The 14,753-nt window shown below is 38.1% G+C and overlaps 1 protein-coding gene across 1 annotated transcript in view; it reads right to left on the bottom strand.

Annotated features, from left to right (window-relative positions):
* adcyap1r1b (adenylate cyclase activating polypeptide 1b (pituitary) receptor type I) overlaps positions 1-14,753 on the bottom strand; it is a 46,804-nt gene that overhangs the window by 30,194 nt on the left and 1,857 nt on the right. Inside the window, exon 2 of the mRNA XM_017721597.2 lies at positions 3,425-3,586. Coding sequence (XP_017577086.1) covers positions 3,425-3,484 — 60 coding nt within the window. The 5' untranslated portion in view covers positions 3,485-3,586. The remainder of the gene's footprint in view (positions 1-3,424; positions 3,587-14,753) is intronic.

The following is a 14,753-nucleotide window of genomic DNA, read 5'->3' as shown; positions in this document are numbered from 1 at the left end:
AGGGACAACCGTTAGCATGCAGCGGTCACACACACACACAGCCCTGGGAGAGAATAGCCTGTCCCTGATTGCCTGGAGCACTCAGTCGAGCAGAACTGCACTGGCTCCTGCTCAGTTTACATTTGGCCCGTCTGGTGCCAGAGCTCATTGGATGCCAGAGCCTTGTTTGGTGCCAGCGCGCGGGTGACGTAAATGTGTCCGCGGACATGCACTTCTCTGCTGCTTGTGGTGCCGAAAGTAGAGCAAGGGGAGAAAGGACAGGTTTGTCTGTAGTAAGGATGAGACAGTTACCTATTAATGATCTATCATAATGAAATGACACTATGAATTAATGTATGTTGTTAAATGTAGTCAGTATAAATGCTTTTAATACAACAGTTTGTTCTGAAAGAATAACCTATTGTGGTAATTGTATTAACAGCACTTCTTATCCACAATAACTGTAGACAAATCACAACTAACTAGCCTCGACTGCATGTATTGTGATCGGCAATCAAAGTGGATGAATTAAACAGCAGAAAACGGGCTGCCCACAGCTTTGAGATACACAAAAGTAATCATATTTGTCTCATACTCTTTGTTTTTTAATGTTTAGCCCATGCCCAGCCTAAATTCATAATAGATGTTTGGAGAAGTATGTAGAAATTTGGTACTTTGCATTTCTGAAATACCATTATCTCTTTTAAACACCTTCATACTGTTATACTGGCCTGACTCAAACCTAGAGCAAAACTAACAAACCACAGCAAGAATAAAGCTTCTCCAGAAACTCAAGCATGTTTTTTTTTCCTCTGATTCTGTGTGGTGTTACTATATAATCTCTCGTGCTGAAACAGGAGAAAAGAGCCACAGAAAGGAGCCTCTTCCCAGCCTTTTCTGAAAAACCATCTTCTCTCTGTTCCTCAGTCCCACCTCTGTCCATCAACGGAAATCTAGCTCTCTAGCTCAAAGTAGAAGCCATTCAGAACTCCAGCTCTCCAACTCAAGTTCTCATACAAACTCTTTTCATAGTGCCACCATGTGCAGAAAGTGTGATTCTCACAAGCAAACGTTTTAGTAGCAGTGGTGGTGAAATAACATTTTATTTAAACTGGATTAAAGTGGTAGTGGATTTTTTGGTGTTGTAAAGAAATGTGAAGGGTGTAACCCTTGGTGCACCACATTAGATGTTTCTGGTTGTTTCTATTTATATTTTTATAATAAGACACCCTAGAAATACGGTTCAAACCGTTCCTGAATTGGTAGCATCGCCCTTGCAATTCCATTTTATTACGAGATCATACATGACTCACAATCACAGTTATGAGGCAATAAAAAGAATTTGAGATACACGCCATCTGCCTCTTACTGGGTGTCATTGGTACACTTGTGTGTCCATCATCTGCCTCTCTTTTGCAATTGGTACAATTGTGTGTCTGTGTATATTTTGTGTGAAACTGCTGAGATTGATAGATAACACTTTGATATGTAACATGTGAGTATCAGGTTGTATGCAAGTGCCTTTACAGGTGAAGTTAAGAATTTATCTAAAAATCAAGACAGTGCCCATAAACCCCAGAGGGTTAATGAATACCTATAATAATATACTGTGGTGAAATGATTTCAGTCTCTATTAGTGTGTTTAAAAATTCTTTCAGTAAATTTTTACAATATTGTCGTAATAAGGAAAAACATTATTGCATGACAGGGAATGGTCATGTCACCCTGTCCCTATTTTGTATCAAATAAAAGCTGTTCTCCTCCTCTGCTGGAAGGGAATATTGTGTTTGTGAGAGTAGCAGACATGCTGGAGACGGCAAGCTGCCAGAAACAAAATGGCTGAGATGTATAATCTGAAAAGAACTGCAAGGTGACACAACCTGACATAAAACACAGAATGTTTTGACAGCCTAAGAGTCTCTCTTTCTCTCTCTCTCTCTCTCTCTCTCTCTCTCTGTCTCTCTCTGTCTCGCTCTCCTCTCTCTCTCTCTCTCTCTCTCTCTCTCTCTCTGTCTCTCTCTCTCTCTCTCTCTCTCTCTCTCTGTCTCTCTCTGTCTCGCTCTCCTCTCTCTCTCTCTCTCTCTCTCTCTCTCTCTCTGTCTCTCTCTGTCTCTCTCTCTCTCTCCTCTCTCTCTCTCTGTGTCTCTGTCTCTGTCTCTCTCTCTTTCTCTCTCTCTCTCTCTCTCTCTCTCTCTCTCTCTCTCTCTCTCTCTGTCTCGCTCTCCTCTCTCTCTCTCTCTCTCTCTCTCTCTCTCTCTGTCTCTCTCTGTCTCTCTCGCTCTCCTCTCTCTCTCTCTCTCTCTCTCTCTCTCTGTCTCTCTCTGTCTCTCTCTCTCTCCTCTCTCTCTCTCTCTCTGTGTCTCTGTCTCTGTCTCTCTCTGTCTCTCTCTCTCTCTCTCTCTCTCTCTCTCTCTCTCTCGCTCACTGTCTGTCTGTACTCTATCTCTACTGTACTCTATCTCTACACTTTCTCTCAGAATATTTAACATCTCTGTCTCATTAACAGACCTTTATTTAGGATTACGATATTTTAGAATATGCTATAATGCAAATCTTGTGACACCACTGTATCACAATAATAAGACATGGCAGCATTCTCTCAACTCAAACTCAAATGCTACTAAAAATTCCAATGAAATCCTGTGATTACAATTACATTTCCTAAGTGAGTGTGCATACCTTGAAACCAATGAAATTCAATGGCAAATCAAGTATTTGTGTTGTATTCTTGCGTGTGCTGAACAATTGAATTTAAAATGAAAAAGCAAAGTCAGTTCGACAATTCATTTTCACTGACTTGACAAGATTCTACTGTCCGGAAAAAAGTGAGGGAACACGCCACGTGCAGTTGCAGTTCCTCATCATTATAGATGGGGAAAAAAAAGATTCTGATGCATCACAATTCTCTACTGAAAGACTTTTATATGGGCTTTGTGCTTCTTCCACTGTGAAATAAGCTTATGCAAAGCAAGATACTTTGTAACATAGGATCATTTGGAACAGCCTGGCTTGGAAAAGGGAAAAAATTGAAGATCTCGCTAACGCATGCATGTTTGGAGTCATTAACTGGTCACAGTTTTCTTAAAGCAAAGACATGAAACCATAGTAAATACTACTTGTTAATGATAAGTACAACAAAAATAAAAAAAAAACATGTTTGTTATAGCAGTCAAAAACCCAGATGCATCAAGAATTGCTTTATTTTAACTGAAATCGAACATAATTGAGAGAAGCCTTGAGGTCCCACCCCTACTCAACATCAAACTCTGAAATGCCGTTGCAATCTTGGTTGAATTTTTTTTATATTTACTGTCAACAAGGTACGGCTGCCATTCAGACTTTGTGAGCAGGACTTGTGGTTTTGTACCTAAGCACATTTTCTTCCATACCACCCACAATTTCAGTACAACCTCCTGCTTTTTATGATTGTATGACAAAATCTTACCAGAGGAAGTAGAATGAGAGCTAAGAGCAGGTGTTGGCATGTTTTCACTGTGTCAGCCATTTTTTCTCAAGCGCAGATGCCCTCTGTCCCAATGATGACCAGGAGAAATAGAAGACCAGGCTTTTGGGAATGCTGCAGTGATTCTTCAAATCATCTTTGAATCTGAAACACAATAAAAGAATTCAAGCACCACAGACGCTGTAATTGTGTGTTCAGAACATTGAATATTAATACAGGAACATTTCAAGCCTTTGCAAAAATCAGTGGGAACGAAACTGACTTGTGGCAAAGAAGGCTTCCTATGACAATGCCGTTTAAAGTCACTGAGCTCTTCAGTACCACCTATTCTTCTGGCACAAGTCAGTTCATGAAATGTGTCTATGCAGATTGCATGGCTATGTGTTTGATTTTATATGGTAATGAGTATAACCAAAACACTTGAACTCAATTGTTAGGAGGGGTGTCCACATAATTTTAATCATATACTGGTCAAGACTTTCTTTACTTAAAACATATTACATAAAACATATTGAACATACAACATAAAAAAACACTTTACAAACATTCTTTTGGCAGCACCATCCTGTAAAACTGAATCAATTTGCTGGTTAGTTGAATCAATTTGCTGGTTAGTTTCTAAGCATATATTTTCTCACAAGGTGTTAAATTCTGTTAACAACAGAGTCCAGCATGTCAAATTAAAACTGTTTTTAATTTAAAGGTAGCAATAACAGGGAGGAAGGATAAAGTAAGGAGCTCAACTTTCAATTGTTTGTCTGCTGTAACAACATTCCCTGTCACATTAACGTGAATAGACTACATTGCTGCAGGCTAAATAGGTGGACATATGTAATGTATTGTGTATTTTGTAATGTATTCTCAGATAATGTATTATATTTGTGACATTACAAACCCAATGCTTCCATAATGAGTTGTTTCTGCAGACAAGTTTTGATATACAGACTGTGTGGTGAATAGTACAACTGTATCAGTATTAATATAGAACATAAAACTTGAAAAAGTTCTTCTCCAGGATACAGGCCCTTTAAAGTATTCTGAAAGTGATATTAAGTTTTGGATTTCCTGTATATCCCTGTAGCTTCAGTAATGGTGGGTGTGTGAACTCAAGTAATATCACAAAATGATCAAGCAGCAGAGATGCCAGGTGGTGGTGGGAGTGCAAGAATGATCTCATGGCAGTCAAGCCAAACACTGATCGTTTGGTTATTCTGGCGATAACACCCACACCCTCACAACACAGAGACAAGAATCCCCCATCAGTACTGATATATCTTTAACTATTCACTGCATCCAAGCATGACCAAGATCTGAGTTGTCAAGCACATCACAGCACCAACTGCACCGACTTGCTTGGTAGAGCACAGCTGCACTGACGCAGCTCAGACAGCTACATTGTGGCTGTTGGGGATAATAACTGATTCAGCTCCATTCTGCACACACAGTCTCATAGAAGGAGTGGAGGATGTTGAGTCTTGATAAAGGTGATGTGGTGAAAAGATGGTCTTTCATTTGGAAAAATACTGTTCAATGATTTAATGGATCATGAAGACAACAATTCAATTCAATTCAGTACAATTAAAATGATTTTTTAAATCCACAATATACAAAAGTGAGAAAGAGCTATTTACAGTGCAGCACAAAGTACACAATAAAAATAATAAGCCATGAGTTTCTTGCCTTGGACTTTTCCATTTAAAAATGGTCCAAGAATTTTATTTGTCCAAAAACATGATGATATTTTATTGAATATTGTGATTTGTCAAAACTGATTACAACATTTCTAAATCTTCATCTCTGAATTGGCAGTTGAATCTACACACATCGATGAATGAGTGTTTTTTGGATACATAACAGAAGAGTGGATCGAAAAATGGACAGATGGAGGGATGAATGGATGCACAGATGATTGAATAATAAATAGATGGATGGATGGTGACTATTTGGATGGATGAATGAAAGGATTGAAATTGACTGGATGGGTGGCTGGATAGATGCTTGGATGCACAGACAATGGATGGATGGATGGATGGATGGATGGATGGATGTGAAGGTGCAGTAGGGAAAGAAAACTGTAGCAGCTGCAGTGAAATCACTGTTCTTGCTGTAATTGGTGGGTGTAATTAAACTGACTTGCTGACAAATCCCCCCACTACGCCTCCAGAGCACACCAGCACACACAGGAGCACAAACTGAAATGTGTGCGGGTGTATGTGTACGAGTGTAGCAAATGGCACTGTCTTTTTGTCCGTTTCTGCACATGCACTCCTCCTCTCTCTCTCTCTCTCTCTCTCTCTCTCTCTCTCTCTCTCTCTCTCTCTCTCTCTCTCTCTCTTACACACAGACTCTTCTGAGCTGCTCAGATTCCTAGACACACTGATACTTGTTTATTTGACCGATTCCTACACACATCAGCATACAGTTATAAAGCCAAAACACTGCAACACCAAATATTTGCTGTTTTACAACAATCGACAGGTTTAAAACGAAGGATTCCTCGGATAATGGCTTAAAGTGCTCCAGAAGCCACAGCTTTTTAGGCAGCAAACGCTTCTACAATCATTGAGAGGACGATAAATAACAACTATTCAACTGTCAAAACATTACAAACACAAATGTAGAGTTCCAATGAAACAGGAGAGCTGTCTCCACTGTCTTCACACATGCCTCTGTTTAGTACGTGGTGTGTTTAAGTTTAAACATGTGTCTCTGTGTTTGTCCAGCTGTCACCCTAATACTGAGGCTGCATGCCACACTTTCTCCACTCAGTAAACATCCATGAGCAGACTAAACACTGCAGATTTAGCATTTTCACTCTGAACAATGTTAGAATTTATCTCGTCTAACACCACATTGTGTAACTTTCTGTGTGTTAATTTATGTAAAATGATGAGTCTCATTAGTGTAAGGGCACTGATTGCACTAGTGGTGTTTGAACATCAGAGACACGAATCTATTCATTTGCATGTCTTGGGTTCACACATTCCAAAAAAAGCAGATTAATCCACAAGGACCCTCCACCTAAAACATACTGTAATTAAACTACCACACCACAGTAAACAAGGCTAAATCAAGCAGGCCATCTTACCTCTCCTGAGGGTAACACCGTACTCCAAATGACTTTGCAGAGGTAATGAGGCATGCCTATCCAACCTGCCAACAGACCACTTTTTCACTGCCCAGTTACAACTACAAAAAGGCCCCAAGGTCTCTAACGCACAAAGATACCTTACTGGCCTGTCCTCACTGTGGCCTACAGGACACATAGATGTATCCCCTACAAAAATAATATGATATGCAGCCAGCATATTCCAAAATATAAACAGAACGTCATAACTTCATTATTTCTATTATTTTATATTCTTTGTCATTGCCAAATCAAAATCTTTTTTTTTTCACTTTTTATGTTTCTACATCGTTTAAACACAGCAGCTGCCCTTTATACTGAGTGAAGATTTGATGATGAATGGAATAGGACTAGTCCAAATTTACTTCTTGTTGGCAACTTTAGGTTAGTTGCATCAAACATTAAGTATGTTTTACCTTTTGCTGTGAAATGACCATTTTGGAGACAATTTCATTAAAATTCTATTTGTTACATCTAATTTGTTACATAACCATATCATTATTTTTATTTCATTAAAATAAGATATATTATCAAGAGACCATATCCTACATTTGTCCTGCATTCTACCTTTTTCTTGTGGGGAATGCTTAAAGGTTGTGTGGTTTTATATACCAAAAACAGTTATTACCATTTTCAAACCTCTCTTAATCCTTTAAAATTAAACAGGCTGTTTTTGCCACTGTGCCTTTAAGACTGATATATGAAAGTCTGAAGTGAAACACTCCTTGGACTTCAGTGTGAATGTGCAGGGCTAAACTGCTGGAGGAGGAATAGGCAGCTGTATGAAATGGGTTGTTTTCTGTGACATAAAAAAAACCCAGTGAATTTAAAATGGGCTATTTCTGCAGTTTAGTTTTCATATACGGAGAGACTGGCATGTTTTGAAATCAACAATGTTTGTATCTTATATTTTTTATTTAATCTAAAGTGAGAAACTTCGTTTTTCTGAGATATTGGTCCATATATATTTTCACTTTATAATAATGTAAAATATTGTACAGCTGTTTTGTCTCATCTCAAAAAAAACTGATCATTCTGAAGGGATGAAGGATAAAAGGACGAAAGAAACAGGGCAAAATAAAGAAAGTGCAAAAAAGAAAGAAAGAAAGAAAGAAAGAAAGAAAGAAAGAAGGAAAGAAAGAAAGAAAGAAAGAAAGAAAGAAATCAAATCAAATCATCAAATCAAATTTATTTGTAGCGCTTTTTACAATGGATGTTGTCACAAAGCAGCTTCACAGAATTCCAGAAAAGACCGTTTTAACAAGAATGTAAAAAATTTAAAAAGAAAGAAAGAAAGAGAGGACAAGGGAAAAAAAAGGAAGGAAGGAAGGAAATAAACGGGGTCACGGGCTAATATGGGCAGGAGAAAAACTGTCCCTGGCAGAGCCGTAATATCAGGAGGAAATCTGGGATATAACGGAGAGAAGGATGAACGGAGCGAGGGCATATGGAGCGGATGTATCTGTCTTCATCCTCACGGATGGAGGAGATCTGTCAGAAGAGAAGTCATAACATGGATTTCTGCCCTCACTTCTTCATATTCCTCTGAAATCTCATTACAGTGTGTTAATGCCGGACTTGGCCGGCCAATCCTGCTCTAAAGCTCTGAAGTCTTCACAGTTATTTTTATCCTGACGATTGTTATTTAGAGAAAGAGAGGGGGATTAACATTAGCATACTGAGTTATATTTCTGTCTTTGACATGCTTAGTGAAAGAGAGGGGAAGCAGACTGAACAGCCGGGGAAAGTTGGCGAATCTCCACTCAAACAATCTGCATGTGTTTGTATTCAGTCCTCCACAGGTACTATTTTTCTTTTATATCTCGGTCCATATCTGTTCTAAAGGTCAATTTGAAGTAGAAGGACTACACTCTCTCTCTCTCTCTCTCTCTCTCTCTCTCTCTCTCTCTTTCTCTCTCTCTCTCTCTCTCTCTCTCTCTCTCTCTCTCTCTCTCTCTCTTTCTCTCTCTCTCTCTCTCTCTCTCTATCGCTCTTTCTCTCTCTCTCTCTCTCTCTCTCTCTCTCTCTCTTTCTCTCTCTCTCTCTCTCTCTCTCTCTCTTTCTCTCTCTCTCTCTCAGAAATAAATTTAAGGTGCTTTATTGACCTGACAATAACATCTGTGTATTTATACAGCCAAAGTAGTGGGTTACAACATTTTGAATACCTAAGGAAAATGCTATTTTACAGTAGGACTGATATTGGAATCACACTGGTATTGGCAGATATTTGCTAGTAGTGGAGGAGTTTATTAGCTGACATAACAGAATTGGAACTCCAGATTCCAGAATCTGACTCCCCTATCAATTCACGCATATCATGCTGGCACATGGACACTTATTGATACATGGATATTATTATGTTTGTGATTTCTGTTGTTTCTATTCATAAACATACATCTTCAGTTTGAAATAAAGATTAACAGCTGTTTATGAACTATAAACATAATCTCTACAGTGCCTCTATGACGTCTAAAATGGCTGTGCACTGTGTGTAACTACATGGTTTTTCTTCCTTTGTACAGTTCACAGTAAATCATACTGTGTCTCAAACCACATCTACAAGCCTGCACGGCTGTAGTGTAGACCTTCTGGAATAAGTGGAAAAACTGAAAACTGTATCTTTTTGCTAAAGCATATCTTTCAATTTCAGATATTTGGTGCTAATATCCATCCATCCATCCATTTTCCAAGCCGCTTCTCCGTCAGGGTCGCGGGGGGGTGCTGGAGCCTATCCCAGCAGTCTTCGGGCGAAAGGCACGATACACCCTGGACAGGTTGGTGCTAATATATTAAATTTTTTTTTTTTGCAAAAATTTTTTTATATCTCTTCAAAGGACTCTCTCTCTTTGTTCCTCTCTCTTTCAATCTCTCTCACTCTCTTTCTCCTGTAGGAATCATTGGGGAATGCATGGAGTGACTTCAATTACTGTAGCACAAGCCACTCAATTGAGTAAAATGGTTTGTGGCTATTAAAGCAGGCGACTGTGCTGTATTGTGGGTATTTGACACATGCACAAATCATTTGCCCAGGTTGTCAGCACTGGAAAACAGCCATATTGCCTTAATGCACTGAAGGGACACCAGCAGAACCTGTATGGACGGCTTATGTTTTGTGACAAAATGTGCTGAATACACAAAAGCAGAGTAGACGACTGAGATTAGAGCTCCACAGAACACCCGAAACAGAGTGCAGTTAGTCTGTACATGTGCGTTTACATGTGTGTACATGCACATACACAGGAATGTGATTATAGAACGTTTGATAAAAGGCATGTAGGGAGTAAGGAGTGTGATCAGCAACAAAAACATTGTGTCAGTTTTGACATTATAACCTGATGAGTAATCTCTTCACTAAGGCCTTATTCACACCGGCAGCTCAAACTGATCTGATTTGACCAAAGCAGATTTTCTGCAGTCTGAATGGCAAATCTGACTTTTTCCAATCAGATTCCACATTTGTAGGTGGTTTTGGATCTGATTCAAATTGAATTCTTGAATACGTTTCTGGATCAGTTTGAGCGGTCAGATCAGATTTCTTGTGTTTTTCCCGTCATTCGGGGAGCAGCTGTTCATGACGTCAGAAAGGCATATTCATATTAAACACTGTGTAGAAGCTTTTAACACACATTTAGGTACCTAATGTTTTAATTTACATGTTGTACATCTTAGTGACTCATTAACCCCTTAACAAGCCATGAGCCCAACATTAGTTTGCAATGAAGTCTCTGTAGCTACCTAACAACAAGCCTTTGTACTGTATGTAATGAGCCTGGATTGTTAAGGAGTTAATAGATTTTAACTAGGAGTAGTCAATATTACAAAAATATTATATCACAATGATCCAAGACAAAAATGCAGAAATGCATATAGTCATGCTGTAACGGGGAGCGAGGATGCGGAGATAAGCGACGTTTATTATGGGCAAATCCAGGGCCATAGTCCAAACGGTCCTAGGACATAGAGCCAACACAGATGGATCAGAACCAGAACCAAACCAGCAGAATAGTACAAAGACCAATACAAACACCACCAGTACAACCAACACACAACAATGCAGATAACAAAGACCAGCAAACACAAGGGGCAAATACAGGGCTTAAATACAACAGGGCTGATGAGGGACAGGTGGAAACAATCAGGGGTGGAGTCATGAAACGAGGGGGCTGGACCAAAACAAAAGGCACATGGGCTAAACCAAAACACGAACACATGGACAGGACTGGGAGGGGCCAATCGTGACATGCATGTCCACATACTAACTTCATTAAGCAGCAGATATGTCTTATTTTCCTGACTGATCATGGTTCACATCTGTGCACATGATTTACTGAATCAGAAAGGAATATTATTGCAGGCTAAATAAATAAATAAATCAAAAAACCAACAGAGACTATCTAACAGCTTGTATTAGAGAGCAACTCTAGCTCAAAGATAAGCTGATTAAGAACATTAGACAGATTTCTGGCCAATAAATGTGCAAGTGGTGATGATTATGCTCTCAGAAATCAAAGTAATATTAAGATAAGTAAAATGATGTTAATAGTTTGAGGTATATTGGTTCAAATCATTATACCACTGGAAATATTTCTAGTCTGTTGCAACCTTAACGGACATGAAGGAATGGCCAGTCTTTTGGGGTTAGTCTTGGCCTAACATGCCAAAGCAATAGCCACACTTCCTTTCATATCACCTTAGGAACCGTGTCACACGATCAGCTGCATCAGAGTCTCAGGGTCTTAGACCACACCACCGACCGGCTGGTACCAAAGCCTGAATGACCTCCAGATTAGAATATTTTCCAGATTCCAGCAGTGTCTGACAGACAAATGACTTGAGGAATTCAAGTTTGAAGTTGGCTTCTTATCTGAATTTCCTGTTCCACCTTAAATGGTTTGGCATGTACAGGAGCTAGAATGTAACTGTTGCTCCATTTAAGGTGGAACCCAAAAAATTATGCAAAAGGCTGTCAAACTAGAAGCCAGCTTCAGCCTTGCAGAAATTCAGACAAGAGAAACAACAATTAGCACTGCTTTTGGTGTTAACTGTAATATGTACCAAACCATCAGGTATTTGAATCATGCTGTAATATAATTTTTTTGGCCATGTTAATGCAGCAGATAATTAGAGTGTTCCCTTAGGGTTTATTTGTTTGTTTTTATTAGTTATTGAAGTACTAACTGTAACAAGTCTCCTGGGTTTTTACCTTTTTCTGCTCTACAGATTCATTATGGTATTAGTGAAGCCATGGCATCAAGATCTTAAGGCACTGTTCTGCTTTCTTATTCAGTTTTCACATAATTTGTGTGCACAGTTATTATCTGGTCAGACCACAAAAGGCCGAAATTAAGTATATTGTTTTTTATAAACAGAAACTTAAAGAATGAATAGTCAAATCCCATAAAACAAACTGAGCTGAAAAGCTCAAGAGATTCATGTTCTCAGTTCAAAACAGAACACAGTCGCATTTGGCACAGCCCAAATAAATTCATTAATCTAAGTGGGACAGCAAACAGCGGGGCACAAGCTTTGCTTTGTATTGTGATTTGTATTTCTATGAGATTTTTGTATTTTCTTTCAACTTTAGATCTTCATATCTGCCTGTGTAGTGTGAATGGTGTCATAATGTACTGTGAATGTGGTCTAAATGTAGTGTGAATTGTGTCTAAATATAACATAAATTGTATCTTATATGAGCTGAGCACAAGGACAAGACAAAACCAAACCAAGAGCTTGTTATTATTACTACTGAGGTGAAGTTTAATAAGGGTTATATATGCTTCATTGTCCAGAATGTGAATATAAATTGGTTTAGTTTGGGTTGAGATAACATAACATGCACATTTTGTTTAGTATGCACTAGATGCATATTGCATGTAGGGATGCACTAAATATGGCTTTTTGTGGTCGATGACCTTTTTTTTTTTTACCATTTTTTATTACTTTTTTATTTATTAGCTCACTGTGTCCATTTCCAGTATTACTAGCAATAGAAATGACATTATTTTCTCTTTAATTGGCCAGACTTGAATTTTTAAAATTAATTTCTTTTTTTTATATTTTAAGGAACCAATTTAAATGTTATTTGCTATCTTTCAACTATGTTTTTCTCCCTGTTTTAAGGTGCCTTTTCTAAGGTCTACATCTAAGGCTTTACATAAAACTTTGATTTGTAAGCGATCACTCAATATTTGACGAGATTTCATAGGTTATTCATGTCCAAGGCAACACATTTATGATTATATTTGCAATGAACACCATCAAAAAACAGTGGTCAGTAAATATTTATTATTTACTGCACTCCAATAAAAACTCTAATATAGTTACTATCATCTTAATAGCTTAATATTTGGACCTCAGAAAAAAGCTCTAAGAATAAAACAGAATTTTAGTTTCATGAATTTTAGTTTTATGATTGATCTATAAATGTACTAGGGCTGGTGACGTTAATAAAATTCATAGAATTCATAATAATAAAATGTATTAGTCTTTAGTTTTGAATTTCATGAAGGCAGTATTTCTAATAAATTACTATGTCTAATAAATTAAATGAGTCTTTACAGAAAAAAAAAACTTTACAAAAACACTTTGCAGATTTTTACCATCAGTGAGAAAACACACTTTTACTGTTACTGCTGCAGGACTTTTTACTGTTTTTTCAATGTATATGGTGGTATTACAGTATCAGATATTTCATGTTTAAATTAGCATTAATAAAGACAATACTGCTATTGGTGTCGTATTAAGATTCAATTCAATTTGATTCAAGTTTATTTGTATAGCACTTTTTACAATGATGTTGCCACAAAGCAGCTTTACAGAAGTTTGAAAACATACAGTTACAATATATACAGTTACAACATATATCCCCAAGTGAACAAGCCAGAAGCGACGGTGGCAAGGAAAAACTCCCTCAGACTGGAGGAAGAAACCTTGGGAGGAACCAAGACTCACAAGGGGACACCCATCCTCCTCTGGTCAAACAGTATTTACAGTTGAGTTAGCTAAATACCAAATAAAAGCTAAGAGGATCTCTGTTTGAAGTCTGAATGGTAAAGCTTTAGAAACTGCACTGGTAGAGGCGGTCTCTGACTGAGGCGGTCTCTGACTGAGGCAGTCTCTGACTGAGGCAGTCTCTGACTGAGTCTTTATGAAAAGTGGGAGTGAGCTGAAACGGTCCCATCCTATCTGAATGCTGGTACATCTGGATGGCACAGTGATGTAATTGAGGGTGTTGCAGTTGGCACAAATGAACAGGAGAGCAAGTTGGTGATGGTGATGAGGAAGCCCTTATGGTCAGTCTTCCAACAGCGTTCAGCAGAACAGGAGGGCAGTCATCATCTCAGGAAGAGTAAGACCATGTGGTTTGCTTTGATTGGACTATTCTACTTATAAACAAACCATCACAAAAGTGAGTCTTATGCAATATTATAAACATCAAGCAAACATCAGAGTCTGGATTTTAAACTGTTCTTTCAAAACAATCTGGAGCACCAAAATGTACAGTGGTACTTTGAATTGACATGATTGTGGTTGCACATGTATTTCATGTGTTGCATTAATGTAATAATGGCCAAAACAAGCAAAGCTAAAGAAATATGGATGTTACACATGTTTATGTGTATAACCACTTCACAGAAAGAAAAACCTAGAACCATTTTTTCAAGTGCAGCAGATTTCACAGATGCTAGTTTAGTGTCTGCTCCTGGATACCAAGAATAAAGCACACAGGATCCAATATTAAAACTAAAAACAAAAAAAAAAACATGAATATTCATTATATATGAAATATATTGCTTAAATGCAACTGAAACTGAGAAGCAATATCATGGTATGCCAATGTATACATGCATACATACATATATGTGTGTGTGTGTGTGTGTGTGTGTGTGTGTGTGTGTGTGTGTGTGTATATATATTCCAGCCTTAGTATGTACACTGAGTCAATATAATCACATTATCTTCTTTATAATCAATACATTAATCAGAAAGACGTGTTGTTGCAGCCATACATTCTCTGCAAAGCTAGAGTCGTCAGTCACTCTGTGTGTGTATTGGTATGAGGTTAAAACCTCACATAAGAAATAAAAGCCCAGCATTTTCTCCTTTACGTACTCAGACGTATTCATTATGATGGACAACTAGGACCCTGATTGCTTCACGCAGACTGATGTCTATATCTTGCTG

Source organism: Pygocentrus nattereri, chromosome 26 (genome assembly GCF_015220715.1).
Source record: "Pygocentrus nattereri isolate fPygNat1 chromosome 26, fPygNat1.pri, whole genome shotgun sequence".
Classification (NCBI taxonomy): domain Eukaryota; kingdom Metazoa; phylum Chordata; class Actinopteri; order Characiformes; family Serrasalmidae; genus Pygocentrus; species Pygocentrus nattereri.
Note: the sequence above shows the minus strand (reverse complement) of the source record. Positions and strands in the feature narration are given on the sequence as shown.